Consider the following 23,958-nt stretch of genomic DNA (forward strand, 5'->3'; position numbering starts at 1 on the left):
TTACAAGGTGATCAGCAGACCATATCTTTCAATAACAAGTCTATCGGCAGACCATATCTTTCAATAACAATTGAATTGGCAGACCACTCATTTCAATAGCAACACTATCAGCAGACCATGACTTTCAACAACAAGTCTGTTGCAGACCATGACTTTCAACGAGTCTATCAACTGACCATGTCTCTCAGTAAAAACTCTGTCCTCAGACCATATCTTTCAACAACAATTGTATCAGCAGGCCTTATCTTTAAATAGCAAGTCTATTGCCAGACCATATTTTTCAATAACAAAATTATCGGCAGACTACATCTGTCAATAGCAAGTCTACAGTCAGACCAGATCATTCAATAACAATTCTATTGGCAGACCATATCTTTCCAGAACAAGACTATCGGCAGACCACGTCTTTCAGTAACAAGTCTATCGGCAGACCATATCTTACAATAACAATTGCATTGACAGAGCATATCCTTCAATAGCAAGTCTATCAGTAGACAATGTCTTTCAATAAAATGTCTATCAGCAGACCATATCTTTCAATGACAAATCTTACTGCAGACCATGTCTTCCATCAACAAATCTATTGATAGACGATATCTTACAATAACTCTATCAACAAACCATCTCTTTCAATAGCAAATCTGTTGGCAGATCATATCTTTAAATAAGAAGTCTTTCAGCAGACCTTATCTCTCAATCACAAGTAGAACAGCAGACCATATCTTGTAGTGGCAAGTGTATCAGCAGACCATGTCTTTCAAGAACAAGTCTACTGGCAGACATTGCCTTTCAACAATAAGTCTATCAGCAGACCATGTCTTTCAATAACAAGTCTATTGGCAGAACATGTCTTTCAATGACAAATCTATCGGTATATCATATCTTGCAATAACATATCCTAATAACAGCAGTTTCCCGGAGCAAATAGCTTTCACAACATTGCGTCCAGTTATAATCATATGGTCTGACACCAGTAGAGAAGCGGTTATTGGTGAACTCACAGTCCCCTGGGAAGACAACATCGATGAAGCCCATGAGCGCAAGTTAACCAAGTATGCAGAGTTAAGATCAGAGTGCAGAGACAGAGGGTGGAAGGTCTCATGCTATCCATTCGAAGTAGGCTGCCGTGGGTTTATTGCGTTCACTTTCCAGGAGTGGCTGGGTGACGTTGGCTTCACTAGAAGAGAGATCAAGTCAACCAGCAGGGCTGTAGCTGAGGCAGCAGAGAAAGGATCAGCATGAGTGTGGACCAAGTATGTCCAGAGGGGCAGATAGTCAGACAGTGTATACATATCTTGCAAACCCTTCAGTAGTTGCATAGACACCTGAAGAGTAGACTATCTGTTGGATGGAAGTGACCAACAACTCTGATAGAGGCAGATGCTAAGTTTTTAAGCTCACCAGTGGGAGGTGGTGCTTTAGCACTGCTGGCCCACCACCTCGAGGGAGTCTTGATCATAAGCGGGCCGAAACTCCTGAAGACAGGTGGCAGATCAACTGATGATCCCACTAGTGATAGCACAGGACAGTTAACATCTTAGTCCACGTGTATTTTGTATCTCTATTGGCAGACAACAGCTTTCAACAACAAGTCTTCTTGGCTGACCATATCCTTCAACAGCACTTCAAAAGGCAGAACATATCTTTGAATCACAAGTCCATCAGCAGACAAGTGTCTTTCAATAACAAGTCTATCGGCAGAAAATGTCTTTGTAAAACAAGCCTATCGGCAGACCTTATCTTTAAATTACAAGTATATCGGAGGAACTTATCTTTCAAACACTTTTCTTACGGCAGATCATGTCTTCCAACGGCATGTCTATCGTCAGACCATATCTTTCAATAACTAGTCTTTTGTTAAACCTTATCTTTCATTGATCTTTCAATACAAGACAATCAGCTGACCACCTTTTTCAATAATGAACTTTCAGCAGACCATATGATTCTAATTACAAGTCCATCAGCAGACCATATATTTCAATAACAAGTCTATCGGCAGACCACGTCTTTCAATAACAAGTCTGTCGGCAGATCATATCTGTCAATGGCAAGTCTATCGGAGGAACATATCTTTCAATAAGAAGACTGTTGGCAGACTTAATCTTTCAATTACAAATCAGCAGACCTGGCATTGAAATGGGCTGTGGTGGATACGCTAGGTAACTACCTACATGGTGCCAGGTTCAAAGTAAGGACAGACAACAATCCATTGGCTTATATCCTGACCTCAGTGAAACTGGATGCCACAGGCCATCGCTGGTTAGCAGCGCTTTCTGCCTGTGATTTCCTTGTTTGCCTGAAGTACCGGCCAGGGAGCCGGAACATTGATGCAGACGCACTCTCCCGGTATGCACATGAAGGGCTGGAAATGTTCGGAGTGGGAGAGCACACCAGCACCTGGAGTTAAAACAATGTGCCAGTTTTCCCTCATGGGGAAATCAGAGGCGAGGGGAGGGCAGGATCAAGCAGTGGATCATTTGGGAGCTTCCGGTTGTGCGATTCCATAAGTTATTGCAACCTGACCGCCCTGAAGACAAAGCAGTTGCCTGAGCTGAGTTCAGGAGAAGTGGCTGCTGCTCAGCGAGATGACCCATGTATAGGTGCTATCTGGCCAGCTGTTGCGAAAGAGGATATGGCCCAAACTGAAAAGGTGAAACAGCCTTCCATATCTCTACTGCTGAGAGAATGGCACAAATTGGAGTTGAGAAACCAGATTCTTTACAGGGTCATGTTTCCTCCAGACAGGGCTTGGCATTCCCAGCTGGTTCTGCCTGAGAGGTTTCGGAGAATTGTGTTGAAGTCACTTCATGACAATTCAGGTCATTTGGGGTTTGACAAAACCTATGGATTGGTCAGAGATTGGTTTTACTAGCCCTGAATGAAGTCTGAGGTCGAAGAGTACTGCAAGTCATGTATTTGATGTACTCAGAGAAAGTCGCTGCCTACGAGGGCTGCTCCATTATCCCATTAGCAGAGTGTGAGGCTCCTTGACCTGGTGTGTATGGATCAATAGAGCCAGATGCCAGCAACATGGTGAATGTTTGGTTCGTATTGATCACTACACTAGGTATGCTCAGGCCTTCCCAACAAAGGATGAGAGGGCATCCACCATGGCCAAAGTGTTATGGGAAAAGTATTTTGTTCATTATGGCTCCCCAGGCGGATACATAGTGATCAGGGACAGGATTTTGAGAGTAGGCTCATACATGAGTTACTGGGCATGCTTGGAGTAGAGAAGTTGAGGACGATGCCTTATCACCCTCAGTGTGATCTCCAGCCTGAGAGGTTCGATCAGATATTGCTAGACATGCTCAGAACCCTGCAGATCAGCAAGAAGAACAAATGGAGTCAGCATATTGGGCATCTGGTCCACTGCTACAACTGTACCTAGAATGAAGCTACTGGATACTCGCCATATTATTTGATGTCTGGGCGTGAAGTGAAGTTGCCCGTTGACATCTGTTTTGGAACAGGCGAGGAACATTTGCCACAGAAGATTTACCTGAAGTATGTGTCTGACATGAGCAGGGAAATGCAAAGGGCTTATGAACTAGCCAAGGTCTCTACTACGAAGCAAAATCAAGGAAATAAAAGGAGATATGATCAAAAGGTGAGGTTCTCCCAGCTGATGCCTGGAGACAGTTCTCATAAAAAATTTGGGGCTACCAGGGAAGCATAAGTTGGCTGACCACTAGGTGGCTATGCCTTACATAGTGGAGAGTCAGATGCCAAATGTGCCAGTTTTCTGGGTGAAACCAAAGGATGGAAATGGGCCTGTCAAGATTCTCCTTTGGAACCACCTGCTGCCGCTGGGACAGGAGGTACGTGTTGACCCAGAGCCTGACATGAGCCCTACACCTAGTAAGTGGACTTTGCAGTGATGTGAGCGAGCAGAAGGACAAGCAGTGAAAAGGCCTCGAAGGGACTTAACCACTGAGTGTGGTACGAACACAGAGGGTGAGGAAATGCGGGTATGGGGTATGCTACCATACGCAAACCCACCAATAATTGACAAAGAGACTCCCAAACCTCGCCATGCAGATACGGAAGAAATGGCGGGGGGGGGGGGTGGAATTAGCAGTGGACAGGCAGACTTGCAGATGGACAATGAAGGGCCCTAATGTTACTGGGAATGAAGCTGAGCTCAGCCAAAAGACAGGGAGGCCTCGAGTTGGCAGAAGATACAAGTATTGGACAGGGGGAGGCCTCTCCATGTAGACAGGAAAGATCCCAAGACACTGAAGAAGTAGGGGATGGGATAAGGAGGTATGAAAGAGACAGGAAACCCCCAGATAGACTGGCATATGTCGCACCGGGGTAGCAGAGTGTTGCACCTAATCCCTTAGTGAGATATGTCACTGCCATTTACACATAGATTGGAGGTCCTGACATCACAAAATTCCTTTAAAATTCTATGTTATTCATGAGGGTTGGGGGGGGTGACAAATTATCTCAAAGTCAGGAGGACATGACTATTTTTGGTAGGGGGAGAATTTAACGCCCTGGTAAATGTTTTACTGTTAATGTTGTAGGGTATTTCATGTAATGGTCTTTAGGTAGAAGCAGTATTTGGGTGACTGTTAGAGATAAGGTGTGCTTAGGGGTGCTTTGGGCATGTGGCCAAGTGGTTAAGGCATTCGTCTAGTGACCTGAAGGTCGTTAGTTCGAGCTTCAGCTGTGGCAGAGTGTTTGTGTCCTTGAGCAAGGCACTTAAACACACATTGCTCTAGTGTCTGTGCAAGGAGTGGCGTCCCACACAGACTTCCAAACTGCACCTTGTAAGGCATGAAAGCAGGCCTCTCATGGTCTGAGTCGACATTCCCTCCCTTCCCCTAGGAATGTAGGCCATTGAATCAGGAGACAAGGCTGGGGGAGTGGGTTTTTTATGTGACTGACAATGGTGCGAACCTTGGTTTTGTTTCAGTGGGAGATGAAGACAGAAGACGCTGGAGAGAGCTGGTCACAGGATTTGATCTGGTGGGGACAGTGATTTGATGGAGCAAGGTGCAGGAGTCTACTGAGGATCGGGGAATGTTACTTTTGGAAGAGTTGAGCTCCAATCTGTGCACATTTGACTGTTCAATTATAATGGCTCTTTTTGTTTTTTCTTTCTTTTCTTTACTCTCTTTAATTAGTTAATATTCATAAATATACTTCCTTTAATTGCACATAGTGTGTGGTCTATTATTTCTTGCCAACAAGCTGTAACAGGGTAGCAAATCACACAGCATTCACACAAAGCAGGGCTTGGGTGGGAGACACATCCCAATCTCATGGATTTGGCAGGATCGGAGAAACGTGGGTTTCTCAGCGCTGAGTTGAGAGACTGCCAGTGAGGGCTAACTAGCCGGTTCCTGAGATGCCCGGGAAGAAAGGGGTTTCACAATCCTATTGGCAAACCATATAATTCAATGACAAGTCTATTGGTAGACCACGTCATTCAATAACAACTCTGTTGACAGATCATATCTTTCAATAACAAGTCTATCGGCAGACCATGTCTTTCAGTACCAAGTCTGTCATCAGACCATATCTTTCAATGACAAGTCGATTGGCAAACCATATATTTCAATAACAAATCTATCAGCAGACCATGTCTTTCAATAACGAATCTATCAGCAGACCATAAGATTCAACAGCAAGTCTATTGGCTGACCATATCTTTTAATAACATGTCTATCGGCAGATCATATCTTTCACCAAATCTGTCAGCACACCACGTCTTTCAATAATAAGTCTATTGGTAGAACATAATTTTCAATAGCAAGTCCATCAACAATTCTGGAGGAGAATCATTTTGCAGCAGACCATACCTTTCAATCGCAAGTCTATCAGTAATTCTGTGGAGCAGGCCCATTCAGACGCTTCTTTTTTCCTTGCATATGTGCATTGTGTGTGGGCATGTGGCCAAGTGGTTAAGGCATTCAACTAGCGATCTGAAGGTCGTGAGATCGAGCCCCAGCCGAGGCAGCATGTTGTGTCCTTGAGCAAGGCACTTAACCACACAGTGTCTGTGACGACACTGGTGCCAAGCTGTATGGGTCCTAATGCCCTTCCCTTGGACAACATCAGTATTGTGGAGAGGGGAGACTTGCAGCACGGGCAACTGCCTGTCTTCCATACAACCTTGCCCAGGCCTGCGCCCTGGAGAGTGAAGACTTTCCAGGCGCAGATCCATGGTCTCGCAAGACTAACAGATGCCTTTACTTACTTTACTATGTGCATTGTGGCGCTGGATCGGGCTGTTCACCTGACTCTTCTGAAGCTGCAGAGGTGGAGGTTGACTATATTCAAATATACAAGTTGAAGGGCATTTGAACCACCAGGGAGTTGAGGCGTATAAGAAGATTGCGAACCATAGAATATAGAACATAGACCAGCACAGCACAGGAACAGCCTTACAGCCCACACTATTGTGCTGTAATCAAATGGCCAACTAAACTAATCTCTTCTGTCTGCACAATATCTCTATCTATCTACTTTCCTCACATTCATGTGTCTATCCAAATATCGCTTAAAAGTCCCTATCTGCCTCTACCATCACTTCAGACAGCACATTGCAGGCACCTACAATTCTCCTGTGTCTTGCCCCTCTCGTCTCCTTTGAAAATACCCCTCTCATCTGAAATGCATGTCCTCTGGTATTAGACATTTCCATCCAGGGAATTGTTGCTGTCTGTCTATCTGTACCTCCTATAATCTTAGAATCTCCCCTCAGTCTCCAGCATTCTAGGAAAACAACCAGCATTTATACAACCTTTCATTATAGTACATGTACTGTAATCCAGGTAAACATCTTCCACCCTCTCCAAATCCTGGATGTCCTTCCTGTCATGGTGGAGAAGCAGTGTAGAAGCCAAGATCGGATTAGCCAGGATCTCATAAAGATAAAGATTACCTTTATTGTCACATGTACATCAGAACCCCAGAACATACGGTGAAATGTGTAATTTTGTGTTTATGGCCAACAGTGTCCGAGGATATGCTGGGGCAGCCTGCAAGTGTCACCATGCCTCCAGCGCCAACATACCATGCCCACAATTTACTAACCCATATATCTTTTGAAGTGTAGGAAGAACCTGGAGCACCCGGAGGAAACCCACATGGTCACGGGGAGAATGTACAGACTCCGTATAGACAGCAGCAGGAATTAAACCCCAATCACTGGCACTCTGAAGTATTACACTAAGAGGTACACAACCATGCTGCCCTTGGACTTGAGAGAATGCTGTACCAACATAATTCATAAATTGGTAAGTCCTTATGTGCTTACTGCACTTCCAGACCATTGTGTTTAAATGTTATGGGATGTGGAGAACACTCTAACTAGTTGTATCACTGTCTGGTGTGGAGAGGCCACTGAACAGGACCGGAAAAAGCTGCAGAGGGTTGTAAACTCGGCCAGCTCTACCATGGGCACTCGCCTCCCCACCATCGTAGACATCTTCAGAAGGCGATATCTCCAGAATGTGGCATCCGTCATCCAGCGCTGACTACCATGCAGGAGCCTGAAGGCCCACATTCAACATTTTAGAAATAGCTTCTTGTCCTCAGCAATCAGATTTCTAAATGGTAAATGAACCCATGAACACTCCTTTAATATTTTTGCTCTCTTTTTGCACTGCTAGAGCCCATCCAGTTCAAGATTCAACATGTTGTGCATTCGGAGATGCTCTTCTGCTCAGCACTGTTGTAAAGCATAGTTGTAGTTTGAATTATTGTCACCTTCCTGTTAGCTTGAACATTCTCCTCTGATCTCTCTCATTAACAGGCATTTTCACAGAACTGCTATTCACTGGATATTTTTTGTTCTTTGCACTATTCTCTGTAAACTCTAGAGGCTGTTGTGCGTGAAAACTCCAAGAGATCAGAGGTTATTCAGATACTCAAATCACCCTATCTGGTACCAATGGTCAAAGTTACTTCGATCACATTTCTTCCCCTTTCTGATATTTGAACCTTATGTAAGCACAAAATACTCTGCAGATGCTGGGGTCAAGGTTAACACTCACAACACACTGGAGGAACTCACCAGGTTGGGCAGCATCCATGGAAACGATCGGTCGACGTTTCAGGCCAGAACCCTTCGTCAGGACTGTAGAGGGAAGGGGCAAAGGCCCTATGAAGAAGGTGGGGAGAGGGTGGGAAGGAGAAGGCTGGTAGGTTCCAGGTGAAAAACCAGTAAGGGGAAAGATAAAGAGGTGGGGGAAGGGGAAGCAGGGAGGTGATAGGCAGGAAAGGTGAAGACGGAATAGGGGAAAACACAATGGGTAGTAGAAGGAGGCGGAACCATGAGGGAGGTGGTAGGCAGCTGGGGGAGAGGGCAGAGTGACATAGGGATAGAGGAAGGGAGGGGGAGGGAATTACCGGAAGTTGGAGAATTCTATGTTCATACCAAGGGGCTGGAGACTACCTAGCCGGTATATGAGGTGTTGCTCCTCCACCCTGAGTTTAGCCTCATCATGGCAGTGGAGGAGGCCATATATGGACATATCTGAATGGGAATGGGAAGCAGAGTTGAAGTGGGAGGCTACTGGGAGATCCTGTCTGTTTTGGCGGACGGAGCGGAGGTGCTCGACGAAGCGGTCCCCCAATCTGCGTCAGGTTTCACCAATGTAGAGGAGGCCGCACCAGGAGCACCAGATGCAATAGATGACCCCAACAGACTCACAAGTGAAGTGTTGCGTCACTTGGAAGGACTGTTTGGGGCCCTGAATGGTGGCAAGAGAGGAGGTGTAGGGACAGGTGTAGCACTTACGCTCACAGGAATAAGTGCCCGGTGGGAGATCCGTGGGGAGGGGCGTGTGGACCAGGGAGTCGCGGAGGGAACGATCCCTGCGGAAAGCAGAGAAGATTGGAGAGGGAAAGATGTGCTTAGTGGTGGGGTCCTGTTGAAGGTGGTGGAAGTTGCGGAGGATAATGTGCTGGATCCGTAGGCTGGTGGGGTGGTCAGTGAGGACAAGGGGAACTCTGTCTCTGTTGTGGTGACAGGAGGATAGGGTGAGGGCCAAAGTGCAGGAAATGGAGGGGATATGGGTGAGAGCATCATTGATGACAGCAGTAGGGAAACCATGATCCTTAAAGAAAGAGGACATTTGAGATGTCCTGGAATGGAAAGCCTCATCCTGGGAGCAGATGTGGCGGAGACAGAGGAACTGGGAATAGGGAATGGCATTTTTGCATGTGGCGGGTTGGAAAGAGGTATAGTCGAGGTAGTTATGAGAGTCAGTGGGCTTATAGAAGATGTCAGTGGACAGTCTGTCTCTAGAGATGGAGACCGAGAGATCGAGAAAGGGGAGAGAGGTGTTTGAGATGGACCAAGTGAATTTGAGGGCTGGGTAGAAGTTAGAAGTAAAGTCGATGAAATTGACGAGCTCAGCATGGGTGTAGGAAGCAGCACCAATGTAGTTGTCAGTGTAGCAAAGGAAAAGTTGGCGAGCAGTACCAGTATAGGTTTGGAGCATGGACTGTTCCATAAAACCAACGAAGAGGCAGGCATAGCTGGGGCCCATGCGAGTGCCCATAGCTACACCCTTGGTCTGAAGAAAGTGGGAAGAGCCAAAAGAGAAGTTATTAAGTGTGAGAACCAGTTCCGCCAACCGGAGGAAGGTGGTGGTGCTGGAGAACTGGTGAGGTCTATTGCCCAGAAAGTAGCAGAGGGCTTTGAGGCCTTCTTGATGGGGAATAGAAGTGTCTCAGGATTGGACATCCATAGTGAAAATGAAGCGGTCGGGACCGGGGAACTGGAAGTTATTGAAGAAGTAGAGGGCATGGGATGTATCCTGGATGTAAGTGGGGAGGGACTGAATTATGGGTGACAAAATGGAGTCCAGGTAGGCAGGTACAAGTTCGGTGGGACAGGAGCAGGCAGAAACTATGGGTCTACCGGGACAGTCAAGGTTGCGGATCTTGGGGAGGAGGTAAAACCGAGCGGTATGGGGTGCGGGAATTATGAGTTTAGTGGCTGAGGATGGAAGGTCTCCGGAGTTGATAAGGGCGGTGATGGTGCGGGAGACAATGGTTTGATGTGTTTTGGTGGGGTCCTGTTCCAGGGGTAAGTAAGAGGAGGTGTCAGAGAGCTGCTGTTTGCCCTCAGTGAGGAAGAGGTCCATCCGCCAGACTACTACAGCACCACCTTTGTCTGCGGGTTTGATGGTGAGGGTGGGATTATGCGGAGAGCCTTATGATCATATCTGCATACTTTTATGCATTGAGTTACTGCCATATGATTGGCTGATTAGATAGTTGCATTAATGAGCAGGTGTAGAGGGTTACCTAGTAAGGTGACCATGTATTTCTTATTGCAATTGATAGTTCATTTTGTGTATTGCACAAAGTGGAAGCTGGAAGCTGATAAGAAATCAGTTAAAGTGGCACGGTCGTGTAGCAGTTAGCACAATGTTTTACAGCACCAACGAGCAGCAATTAGGGATCAATTCCCGTCACTGTCTGTAAGGAATCATTATATCCTCCCAGTACCCCTGTGGGTTTCCTCCGGGTGCTCTGGTTTCCTCCAACATTCCAAAGACGTACAGTTAGGGTTAGAGCTGGTGTGAGTGTGCTCATGCTTTGCTGGCATGGAAGCATGGTGACTCTTTCGGACTGCCCCCGGTGCAATCCATGGACTGCGCTTGTTCTTGATGCAAACTGCCACAGTTCACTGTATGCCAATGAAGCAAATCTTTAAAAATATGATAATTTACTTATTGAGATACGCCACGGAATAGACCCTTCAGGCCCTTTGAGCCACACTACCCAGCAATCCCCTGAATTAATCTGCGCCTAATCACGGGGACAGTTTACAATGACCAATCAACCTCCCAATCAGTTCATCTTAGACTGTGGGAGGAAACTGGAGCATTCACTGGAAACCCAATTGATCATAGAGAGAATGTAAAAACTCCTTACAGACAGTGACAGCAATTGAACCCGGGTTGTCTGTACTGTAAACTGTTGTGTTAACCACTACACTCCCGTGCGGTGGGAATTGAACCCGGCTCGTCTGTACTGTAAACCGTTGTGCTAACCACTACACTCCCGTGCGGTGCGAATTGAACCCGGGTTGACTGTACTGTAAACCGTTGTGCTAACCACTACACTCCCGTGCGGTGGGAATTGAACCCGGGTCGTCTGTACTGTAAACCGTTGTGCTAACCACTACACTCCCGTGCGATGGGAATTGAACCCGGGTTGTCTGTACTGTAAATCGTTGCTCTATACCACTACACTCCCGTGCGGTGGGAATTGGACCCGGGTTGTCTGTACTGTAAACTGTAGTGCTAACCACTACACTCCCGTGCGGTGGGAATTGAACCCGGCTCGTCTGTACTGTAAATCGTTGTGCTAACCACTACACTCCCGTGCGGTGGGAATTGAACCTGGGTTGTCTGTACTGTAAACCGTTGTGCTAACCACTACACTCCCGTGCGGTGGGAATTGAACCCGGCTCGTCTGTACTGTAAATCGTTGTGCTAACCACTACACTCCCGTGCGGTGGGAATTGAACCCGGGTTGTCTGTACTGTAAATCGTTGTGTTAACCACTACACTCCCGTGCGGTGGGAATTGAACCCGGGTTGTCTGTACTGTAAACCGTTGTGCTAACCACTACACTCCCGTGCGGTGGGAATTGAACCCGGCTCGTCTGTACTGTAAACCGTTGTGCTAACCACTACACTACTGCGCGGTGGGAATTGAACCCGGGTTGTCTGTACTGTAAACCATTGTGCTAACCACTACACTCCCCTGCGGTGGGAATTGAACCCGGGTTGTCTGTACTGTAAACCGTTGTGTTAACCACTACACTCCCGTGCGGTGGGAATTGAACACGTCTCGCCTGTACTGTAAACTGTAATGTTAACCACTACACTCCCGTGCGGTGGGAATTGAACACGGGTTGTCTGTACTGTAAACCGTTGTGCTAACCACTACACTCCCGTGCGGTGGGAATTGAACCCGGTTGTCTGTACTGTAAACCGTTGTGTTAACCACTACACTCCCGTGCGGTGGGAATTGAACCCGGCTCGTCTGTACTGTAAACCGTTGTGCTAACCACTACACTCCCCTGCGGTGGGAATTGAACCCGGGTTGTCTGTACTGTAAACCGTTGTGTTAACCACTACACTCCCGTGCGGTGGGAATTGAACACGTCTCGCCTGTACTGTAAACTGTAATGTTAACCACTACACTCCCGTGCGGTGGGAATTGAACCCGGTTGTCTGTACTGTAAACCGTTGTGTTAACCACTACACTCCCGTGCGGTGGGAATTGAACCCGGCTCGCCTGTACTGTAAATCGTTGTGCTAACCACTACACTCCCGTGCGGTGGGAATTGAACCCGGCTCGTCTGTACTGTAATCCGTTGTGCTAACCACTACACTCCCGTGCGGTGGGAATTGAACCCGGCTCGTCTGTACTGTAAACCGTTGTGTTAACCACTACACTCCCGTGCAGTGGGAATTGAACCCGGGTTGACTGTACTGTAAACCGTTGTGCTAACCACTACACTCCCGTGCGGTGGGAATTGAACCCGGCTCGCCTGTACTGTAAACCGTTGTGCTAACCACTACACTCCCGTGCGGTGGGAATTGAACCCGGGTTGTCTGTACTGTAAACCGTTGTGTTAACCACTACACTCCCGTGCGGTGGGAATTGAACCCGGCTCGTCTGTACTGTAAACCGTTGTGCTAACCACTACACTACTGTATGTTGTGGCAATCGAACCTGGATCGTCTGTACTGTAAATGGTTGTACTAAGCACTACACTACCGTGCGGTGGGAATTGAACCCGGGTCGTCTGTACAATAAATCATTGTGCTTACCACTATGCTACCATGATGCCCAATGACCATTATTTAATTTGTGAACACAATTACGTTGCCATTCATGTCAACACATCATATTGACTGCTCTTAGAATTTTAACCTGTTTTATAAATACAAAGGCCTCAGAGCAGATGTGTAATTATGTTGCTTGTCTATTGTAGTAAGATTTCCCAATGGGTTGAAATATTAGCATTCTTTCGCCAAGGCATTTAACACACAGTGAAATGTTTAGACAAGAAAATAAATATCTTTTGAGTAGAAGATGATTTAAAAAGTCAAAAGTTTGGCTTTTCTGTTTTCCTACCATTCATTTAGCTGCTTTTGATTTACATTTTGTTGGTTAATCAAGATTGAACAATATTCAATTCTGTTAGATACTCTGCTTGAATTCATCTGCATTGCTCAATCAGCTCTTTACATTTCTGTTAATTTATATTGCAAACATAAATTATATTTATCAGCCTAGAAAAAAAATGAGTTGTCATCTTGGCACTGGGAGCACTGCCCTGAGTGCTGGAACAAATTTAACATCTGGTATAATGAGATTTAGTAGAAAAACAACACTCATTTTCCTAGTTATTTTCCATCTGAAGCAAAGTGTTATAAAACTAGAGGCGTAAGGGGGAGAAAGAAACAGAGAAACTGTGCGGGATAATGGAGTCAAAATGACTCGACTGGAACTGTTGACATGATGACACACAGCTGGTACTGATCAAAGTTCTGAGCCAGTTCGTGAGCTGCTGAGTGGAGGTGATATTCATAAAGCATTTCAACAAAAAATATATTTGACATGTTGTAAATTAGATTCAAGATTCAATGTTCAGGTTTATTTATCAAGTGCGCATTGAAACATACAGTGAATTGCGTTGTTTGGGTTAACAACCAACACAACCAACAAGGATGTGCTGGGGGCAGCCCGCAAGTGTTGCCACACATTCTGGCAACATAGTATGCTCCTTATAATTTTGTATACCTCTATCAGATCTCCCCTCATTTTCCTGCACTCCAGTGAATATTGCTCTAACCTATTCAACATTTGCCTGTAACACAGGTCAAGTCCCGGCAACAGGCTTGAAAATCTCTGGCCCTTATCCTTTATGGTGTTATCAAGAAACCCTAAAACGTTCAGGATGTACACAATAAATAATAAATGGTAGGGGCCTGGAAAGTTTTAAAACAGAGAGATCTAGTGGTGCATTTACTGTCCCCTGTGCGTGGTGACACAGGTAGACAGGGTGTTGATGAAAGCAATAGGCAGTCAGGGCAGTCAGTATAGAGGAGATGGAATGGTTTATATATATATATATCTCCTCTATACTGACTGCCCTGACTGCCTATTGCCTTCATCATATATATACACATACATATACATACACACACACAAAGGTTCTGGAAAAGGGCCAGTAACATCATGAAGGATCCCACCCACCCTATTCATGGACTGTTTGTCCCTCTCTCATCAGGAAGGAGGCAACAGAGCATCCACACCAGGACCACGAACCTCAAAAGCAGTTATTTTCCCCAAGCAGTAAGGCTGACCAACACCTCTACCCATTAAACCTCCCCACTACACCCCTAACCACCACTACTTTATCATTTCATGAAAATCTTCTGGTTCATTTTTCTTAACATTTATTAACTAATATCATAATGAGAATGTAAAATGTATTCATAAGTCAAATGAAAAGAAATAATGTGTAATACATGTATATGTATGAACGGGAATGTTGACTCCTGGGGCAGTGTAAAGTATGGTTTAATTCATTACAAGGCAACCTCACATTCACCCACACTATTCATGGACTGTTTGCCCCACTCCCATCAAGAAGGAGGTTATGTACAATCCATGCCAGGGCCACAAGGCTCAAAAACAGATACTTTCCCCAAGCAGTACGGCTGATCAAAATCTCCAATCACTAAGCCAGCCCCAGCCACCACTACTTTATCATCTCTTGTCACTCCTGTGCCAAGCATCACTTGACGGGCATATAAAGTAAGTATTTTTACAAAGGAAGCACAATAGTGCCTCTACTTCCTTAGAAGTCTGCCAAGGTTTGGAATATCATCTAAAACTTTGACTAACTTCTAAAGATGTGTGGTGGAGAGTATATTGACTGGCTATATCACCGCCAGGTATAGAAATACCAATTCCCTTGAAAGGAAAATCCTACAAAAACTAGTGAATATAATCCAGTCCATCATGGGTAACCCCCCCCCCCACCTTTGAGCACATCTCTGTTGTCGCAGGAAAGCAGCATCCATCACCAAGAACCCTCACCACTGTGATGATGCTCTCTTCTTGCTGCTCCATCACCGAGAAGGTACAGGGGCCTCAGGGGTCATACCATTAGCTTCAAAAACGATGATAACCCCTCAACTGTCAAGTCCTTGAACCGCTGGGGATAACTTCACTGCACTTCACTTGTGAGTCTGTTGGGGTCATCTATTGCATCCGGTGCTCCCGGTGCGGCCTCCTCTACATCGGTGAAACCCGACGCAGATTGGGGGACCGCTTTGTCGAGCACCTCCGCTCCGTCCGCCACAACAGACAGGATCTCCCAGTAGCCACCCAGTTCAACTCTGCTGCCCACTCCCATTCAGATATGTCCATACATGGCCTCCTCTACTGCCACGATGAGGCTACACTCAGGTTGGAGGAGCAACACCTCAGATACCGTCTAGGTAGTCTCCAGCCCCTCAGTATGAACATAGAATTCTCCAACTTCTGGTAATTCCCTCCCCCTCCCTTCCTCTATCCCTATGCCACTCTGCCCCCTCCCCCAGCTGCCTACCACCTCCCTCATGGTTCCGCCTCCTTCTACTACCCATTATGTTTTCCCCTATTCTTTCTTCACCTTTCCTGCCTATCACCTCCCTGCCTCCCCTCCCCCACCCCTTTATCTTTCCCCTTACTGGTTTTTCACCTGAAACCTATTAGCCTTCTCCTTCCCACCCTCCCCCCACCCTCTTTATAGGGCCTCTGCCCCTTCCCTCTACAGTCATGATGAAGGGTTTCGGCCCGAAACGTCGACTGATTGTTTCCACGGATGCTGCCTGACCTGCTGAGTTCCTCCAGCGTGTTGTGAGTGTCTCACTGAACTTTGCTTGCTCTATCACTGAACTGTTCCCACAAATTATGGACTCGCCTGCAAGGACTCTTCATCTCATCATCTCCATACTTATTGCTTATTTATTTATTATTATTATTTCTTTTTTTAATTTTGCTCAGTTTGCTGTCTTTTGCACTTTAGTTGTTTGTCCTGTTGGATGCAGTCTTTCAATGATTCTACTATGTTTCTTGGATTTTCTGAGTGTGCTCTCAAATCTCAGGGTTGTATATGGTGACATACTGTATATGTAATTTAATAAAGTTACTTTGAACTTTGAATCCATCCATGTTAATTAGCTATCTTACATATTTATATTTATTGTGTTTTTAATTATTATTGCATTCTTTATCTTATTGTCTTAGTTTTGCATTCTTTATCTTTATCTTGCATTCTTTATCTTATTGTCTTATTTTTGCAGAGTAATAGTTCTTTTACTCCATTTTACACTGGTGTACGGGAAATGGCGTTAAACAATCTTGAGTCTTGCTATGTTACAACTGTGTAAGTGATTGCTGGAACCACACTCAGAGTACTGTTCTGGTCACCCAGCTATAGGAAGGATATCAATAAGTTTGAACAGGTGCCAAAAAGATTCACAAGGATGTTGCCAGGACAGGAGGGCTTAAGCTATAGGGAGAATTTGGATGAACTGTAACATTTTTCTTTGGAATGTTAAGAGATGGAGGGATGATCTTATAGAGGTATATAAAATTATAAAGGGCATTGAAAGATGGATGGTCACATTCCTTTACGCAGGGTAGGGGAGTCTAAAACTAAACAATATACACTCAGTGACTACTTTATTTGGTGTCTCCTCTATATAATAAGGTGGCCATTGAGTTTATGTTCATGGTCTTCTGTTGCTGTAGCCCATCCACTTCAAGGTTTGATGTGTTGTGTGTTCAGAGATGCTCCTCTGTGCACCATTGTTGTAACGAGTGGTTATTTGAGTTACTGTTGCCGTTTTGTCAGCTTGAAGCAGTCTGGCCATTCTCCTCTGTCCTCTCTCATTAATTAACGAGGCATTTTCACCCACAGAACGGCTGCTCAAGATGTTTTCTGATTCTCACACCATTCTCTGTTAACTCTAGAGACCGCTATGCATGAAAATCCCAGGAGATCAGCTGTTTCTGAGATACTCAAACCACCCCATCTGACACCAACAGTCATTCCACGGTTAAAGTCACTTAGATCACATTTCTTCCCCATTCTGATGCTTGGTCTGAACAACAACTGGACTTCTTGACCATGTCTGCATGCTTTTATGCATCGAGTTGCTGCCACAGGATTGGTGGATTAGATATTTGCATTAACAAGCTGATGTACCTAATGGGGTGGCCACTGGGTGTAGACCATCCAAGGTCATATTTAACTGCAGGGCAGGCATGAGGGGTCTGGTGGCCAAGTTCTGCTCCTGTTGTCTTGGGTGCTTGTGATGCTGTAAACTCTCTAAACCTCTGAAGCCAGGAACCCAGGTCCTTTCCCATCATTGGATCTTCATTTAGTGTGTTGAATCAGCCTACCATTCCACCACCATCCATGATTATCAACTTTCCAGACTGCGATGATCATAAGAACTTTCCATGATTCCTGAAGAATAATGTGCCTATGGTATCTTGTTCCAAATTTCCACATGGGTAGAAATTTCTCATTGCAATTCTTTCCAGTTTGAACATTTTCCAGTGTTGGGTTTCTACACACACAGTAACCCAAAAGCAAGGAAGAACATGCAAATGTGTTGGAACAAGGAATTCTGCCATTAATGTGACTTCTTTCTTTCCTAATTCTGAAATTCAATTTTCCCAAATCTTTTTTCTTGGGGAAAAACCATCAACAGAGAAATGATAGAAATTTTTATGCAGGCACTTAACCCTTTTCGCAGATACATCATGTCCCACGGCAACCTTCCTTGGACACTATCTTCACCTGGGGTGGTTAGTGTACCGCTCTACAGCGCCAGCGACTGGGGTTCAGTTCCCACCATCAACTTTCTCCCTGTGACTGTGTGGGTTTCTTCTGGTGCTTCAGTTTCCTCCCACATTCCAAAGGTGTGCAAGTTAATGGGTTAACTGGTCACATGGGTGTAATTGGGTGGTTGGGCTCACTGGGACAGAAGGAATCAGAGTCGGTTTTAGTATCACTGGCATACTGTATGTCATGGCATTTATTGTTTTGTGGCGGCAGTACAATGTAAAACATAATAATAAAGTAATATTATAAATTACAATAAGATATATATATATAATTAGTGCAAAAAAAGCAAAAAGTAAAATAGTGAGGTACTGTTCATGGGTTCATGGACTGTTCAGAAATCCAATGGCGGAGGGGAAGAAGCTGTTCCTAAATCATTGATTGTGTGTCTTCAGGCTCCTGTATCTCCTCCATGATGGTAGAAATGAGAAGGGACATGTCCTGAGTGATGGAGGGCCTTAATGATGGATGCCGCCTTTTTCTGACATTGCCTTCTGAAGGTGTCCTCAATGCTGCAGAGACTAGTGCTGAGTATGCACCTTTCTGCAGTACTTTTCAGTCTTGTGCTGTGGCCTCTCCTTACCAGATGGTGATGCAACCAGTTAGAATGCTCTCCATGGTACATTTGTGAGCGTCTTTGTGGGGTTGTTACCAAGCTGTATCTCTTTGCAATGACTGCCATGTCCTTTCCAAGTTCTCTGCTGGATCTGTATTTATATGGATGATTAATTTTCTTATTTAGCAAAGGGTCAAAACAGAACTGTTTCCCAGAAGAGATCTGAGAGAGAGATCTGATATCCAATTATTATTTTGACTATGGGGCTGTACATCTCAGCCGAATGTTAAACAGTTTCTCCTTCCACTAAGTACTGCCTGAGCTACATTTCCTTTTCAATTTTAATATACATTTTATTTCTTAAACATTACACCGTTTTCTGTTTCAGACGTCCAGCATCTGCAATTCTTTCCTGCTTTTTGATGTCAAATATTTTATTTTTACAAAATAAACTTTATTCATAATTTTAAAAATTACAAGGATAAAGCATGCAATGGCTTTTCCTTCTTTACATTCATAGTCAATGCTTTTTGTATAGTTCTGCCATATTCCAACACCTCGAAAATGTACCATTTCATGCTATTGTACAACGGCTATTGTCATAAAGCCATGGATTCATAGAGGAAGATAGCATAGAAATGGGCCCTTCTTTCCTCAGGATTCTCTGGTTTCCTTCTATATTTCAAAGATACACAGGCTACAGTTAATAAGTTGTGGGCATGCAATGTTGGTACTGGAAGCATGGTGACACTTGCAGGCGGCCCAAGCACAATCCTCAGACTGTGTTGGTTGTTAATGTACTGTGTTTCGATGTACGTTGACAGATAAAACTAATTTTTAGTCTTTAATATTATGCCCATCTTATCGACGCCAACCATGCCGCGAGACCCGTATGACTATGCTGGCCCATATCCCAAGGCTAAAGTGGTAGGGAAAAGATGCAAATGAGAAGGTAAGAGAAGAAAGGAAGATGAAGGGGGGGACATGGTGGAAAAAAGAGTGAGTTTTGCTAGTCAGTGGCAATGCTGGGGTAGCTGTGTGTGATCTGAAGTGTGAAGGTCAAAGGGCAGGACCTTTTATTCTACAGTGGAAGGTCTATATTTAACATCAGTGAAGACTGGATGCCAGGGGGTTGGCTTCCTCTGTCAGCTAGAGGGAGTTGTTTAGGAAAGAACTGAAAGTTGATCATCATGCAGGCCACACAGTTGATGAGGACATAAGAAGAGCAAAAGAACTGGATTGAAGTAGGATTAGAAATAAATGATTAATGGGCCGAAGAGTTGTTTCTTGTTCTATGACTATGAGATGGTCAATAACAGTGTTTCATTGAACAACATAAACAAAATGCTGGAGGAACTCAGCAGGTCAGGCAGCATCTATGGAGGGAAATAAACTATGGAGGGGTTTAGATGGGGTGGAGTTTGTTAGGTATGTTCAGAAAGGTTTCCTGACACAATATGCAGATGAGTCTACAAGAGGAGAGGCTGTACTTGATCTGGTATTGGGAAATGAACCTGGTCAGGTGTCAGGTCTCTTAGTAGGAGAGTATTTTGGAGATGGTGATCACAATTCTATCTCCTTTACCATAGCATTGGAGCGGGATAGGAACAGACAAGTTAGGAAAGTGTTTAATTGGAGTAAGGGGAAATATGAAGCTATCAGGCAGGAACTTGGAAGCATAAATTGGGAACAGATGTTCTCAGGGAAATGTATGGCAGAAATGTGGCAAATGTTCAGAGGAAATGTTCTGCACAGGTACGTTCCAACAAGGCAGGGAAAGGATGGTAGGGTACAGGAACCTTGGTGTACAAAGGCAGTTGAAAATCTAGTCAAGAAGAAAAGCTTACGAAAGGTTCAAAAAGCTAGGTAATGATAGAGATCTAGGAAACTATAAGGCAAGCAGGATGGAGCTTAAGAATTAAATTAGGAGAGCCAAAAGGGGCCATGAGAAGGCCTTGGCAAGCGGGATTAAAGAAAACCCCAAGGCATTCTACAAGTATGTGAAGCGCAAGAGGATAAGACATGAGAGAATAGGACCAATCAAGTGTGACAGTGGAAAAGTGTGTATGGAACGGGAGGAGATAGCAGAGGTACTTAATGAGTACTTTGCTTCAGTATTCACTACAGAAAAGGATCTTGGCGACTGTCGGGATGACTTGCAGCAGACTGAAAAGCTTGAGCATATAGACATTAAGGAAGAGGATGTGCTGGAGCTTTTGGAAAGCATCAAGTTAGATAAGTCACCTGGACTGAAACGGCTAGCACGAGAGGGCACAGTTTTAAGGTGCTGGGGAGTAGGTACAGAGGAGATGTCAGGGGTAAGTTTTTTATGCAGAGTGGTGAGCGTGTGAAATGGGCTGCCAGCAACAGTGGTGGAGGCGGATACGAAAGGGTCCTTTAAGAGGCTCCTGGATAGGTACATGGAGCTCAGAAAAATAGAGGGCTATGTGTAACCCGAGATAATTTCTAAAGTAAGTACATGTTCAGCACAGCATTGTGGGCGAAGGGCCTGTATTGTGCTGTAGGTTTTCTACGTTTCTACGTTTCTGAACTGTCGATGCTTCAGGACAAGACCCGTTGTCTGGACTCAAAGTTCAACTGTTTATTTCCCTCCATGGATGCTGCCAGACCTTTTGAGCTCCTTTAGCATTTTGTGAGTGTTGCTCAAGAATTCCAACATCTGCAGAATCTCTTGTGTCTCTGAAGGTATTTTCATTCTTTGCTTTCTAGTGGGTCCCAGGCACAATGGATGATGACAGGTCTGCAGGCTATCATGGAAAAAGGTTACAATAACTGATGCATTTAAATTAATATCTTTATTCATCAATTAGTAATGATCCTGTGACAAGAGTCCGTGACAGGAGTCCTTGACGAGGAAGACTGGAATCAAGACACGGTCTCAAATGGGATCAAGAAAATAAGCACGAAACAAATGTTAGACAAAATCACCGGAGGGCTTACGATTGAGCACTGTACCTGTGTTCAGGTGCTCCTTAAATTCTCAATTCTTGGCGCCCAAAGACAACAAATTTCATGACATTTGCCGGTGATGATAAACCTGATTCTGACATGAATTTTGTTTTGAAGACACTGTCTTAGGGGTGCTTCACTGTAATAAATAGTAGTACAGTTGAAGCCATTGATAAAGTGCCAAGCATTAATCTCATTGGTGTATTAAATCAATTCCGTACAGTATTATATAGAAACTCCAATACTGTGGTTTAGTTTAGGGCAAAGATAATTTTTATTGCTCATTGAACAAAATTTGTACTTTTAAACATTTTTAGGTTCATGCAAGTTTGTTTCAGTGGTGCTCCTCAGCGATATGTGACTGAGAGATTATCAGGGTAAAATTGTGTCAGAGTGATTCATGCTCGTGAAGCCCAGTCTATGTTCCTGCATGATTCGAGGTGATATTTGGAATGTTGTGTTTAGTTCAGTTTGCCTCAGTTCAGTTCAGTTTCAGACGTGAAAGCTTTAGGGAGGGCATAGTGGAGATTTACCCAGATGCTGCCTGGACGAGAAGACACGTCTTCTAAAGATAGGCTGATTGTGTTAGGGCTTTTCTCTTTGGAGCAAAGGAGGATGAGAGGTGTACAAGATGATAAGAGGTATGGATGTGTGTTTGAGAGAGAGAGAGAGAACGAATTTCTATAGATGTGTAGTGGAGAGTATATTGACTGGCTGCATCATAGACTGGTATGGAAACACCAATGCCCTTCAAAAGAAAATCCTAACAAAAAGTAGAGGAGAGCTGATTTGTGCCCCAAAGGGCCTGTACTGTGCTGTAATGTCCTATTTTCTATGTCTATTAAATACAAATTTCTAAAAAATATATGGTGCTGCAGATGGAAATTTTCCCCACTTGCCACCTTCACAAGCCAGAGTGTGGGAGAGAGTTCCATCTGCAGCAGCCTTTGGGAGCATCTCAACGCTGGTGTTCCATATGGGTGACTTGGACTGATTCTAATACCACTGAAGCAGCTCCAGCAACTCTTTTAGATCATGACGCAAGCTGAGGTCGGTCTGGGATCTGAGTAAATTGAGTGGTGTTCTATAGGTCAACAAAGACACATGTTAAATGTCCTTGGAGACTGATTCTAAGCTGGAAAGTACACCATCGTTGGATTGTGTTCCAAACAGCATAAATGTTGATGCAATTCAGCTATTAACATTACTAGCATGCAGAGATGGCTCTGTACATAATAATGTTAACTCTTGCCTGGTTCCCTCAGTCATTCTTCAGTGATCAATTTTCTTCTAAGCTCAAAGTTCAAAGTAAATTTATTATCAAAGTACATATATATCACCAGCTACAAACCAGAGATTCTTTCTCCTGGAGGCATACACAGTAAATCCAAGAAACACAACAGAATCAGTGAAAGACCACACTCAGCAAGATGGACAAACAACCAGTGTGCAAAAGACAACAAACTGTGCAAATACAAAATAAGAATAATAAAAAATAATAATAACAGAAAATGCTGAGTAAAAACAGCAACGATCCAACACATTACTGAGTCCTGTAGCTTTAACACAAACCGATCACTTAAACAGTCACAATGAAGTGACAAACATTATTCACCAAAATTTTGCTTAAATTACAAAGTTATGAAAGAAATCACACCTTACTATAAATACAAGCCTAATCCCGCTTTAGAATCAGAAAACACAAATTATGACTGATCAGTTATTACAGATATAACAATCCAAAATAACTATTTGGATATAAAAATACAGGATAAACAAGCAGGAACAACTTATTTAATAGATATAGCCATTCCAAACACACATAACATACAGAAATCAATCATTGAAAACAACAGAAAGATGCTGAATTCAAAGAGGAAATTGAAAGACTACGGAACATGAACAGGGTATGCATTGTCTCGATGGAAATATGTACAATTGGTGTCATTCTAAAGTCACTACACAATAGCATTAAACAATTAGGGCTACAAAGCAAAATCTATGTAAATTTTCAGAAAGCCACAATATTGAACTCCACTGGAACATTCTGAAAGTTCTCAGCAAATTGGAAATGAGTGTGCTTGGCTATACCTGTACCTCAGGTTTTACCAGCACGAGCTGAGAAAAAATAAATAGCAATGATAATACTAAGGTGAGGCCACACAGCAGAAACAGAACTGGGGGATAGCAACAGCAGTGAAACTAGTGGACACCAACAGAACCGGAACAAGGAGGAACCAACAGCAGCACCAGAACCAGGGGAGAACAACAGCACAGGAACCAGGGGAGGCCAACCGCACTGGAACAAGGGGAAACCAACAGCAGAAGAACCAGGGAAGGCCAATTTCAGAGGAACCAGAGAAAGCCAATAGCACTGGAAGCGGGGGAGAGCAAAACCACCGGAACCAGGGGACACCAACAGCAGGACCGGAACCACGGGAGACCAACAGCACAGGAACCAGGGGAGACCAACAACACCAAAACCAGGGGAGACCAACAGCAGCACTGGAACCAGGGGAGACCAACAG

At 44.4% G+C, this 23,958-nt stretch overlaps 1 protein-coding gene across 3 annotated transcripts in view; it reads right to left on the bottom strand.

Annotated features, from left to right (window-relative positions):
• The window catches only part of zbtb44 (zinc finger and BTB domain containing 44), a 124,571-nt gene that overhangs the window by 18,517 nt on the left and 82,096 nt on the right, over positions 1-23,958 (bottom strand). Inside the window, exon 7 of one of the 3 annotated variants that reach the window (XM_072238539.1) lies at positions 18,219-18,611. The exons of the other annotated variants lie outside the window; for them this stretch is intronic. Within the exon in view, the coding sequence (XP_072094640.1) occupies position 18,611 (1 nt within the window). The 3' untranslated portion in view covers positions 18,219-18,610. Of the gene's footprint in view, positions 1-18,218; positions 18,612-23,958 lie in introns of those variants that run through there. 3 annotated transcript variants of the gene reach the window in all.

This window comes from Mobula birostris, chromosome 20 (assembly GCF_030028105.1).
Source record: "Mobula birostris isolate sMobBir1 chromosome 20, sMobBir1.hap1, whole genome shotgun sequence".
NCBI classification, from domain to species: Eukaryota; Metazoa; Chordata; class Chondrichthyes; order Myliobatiformes; family Myliobatidae; genus Mobula; species Mobula birostris.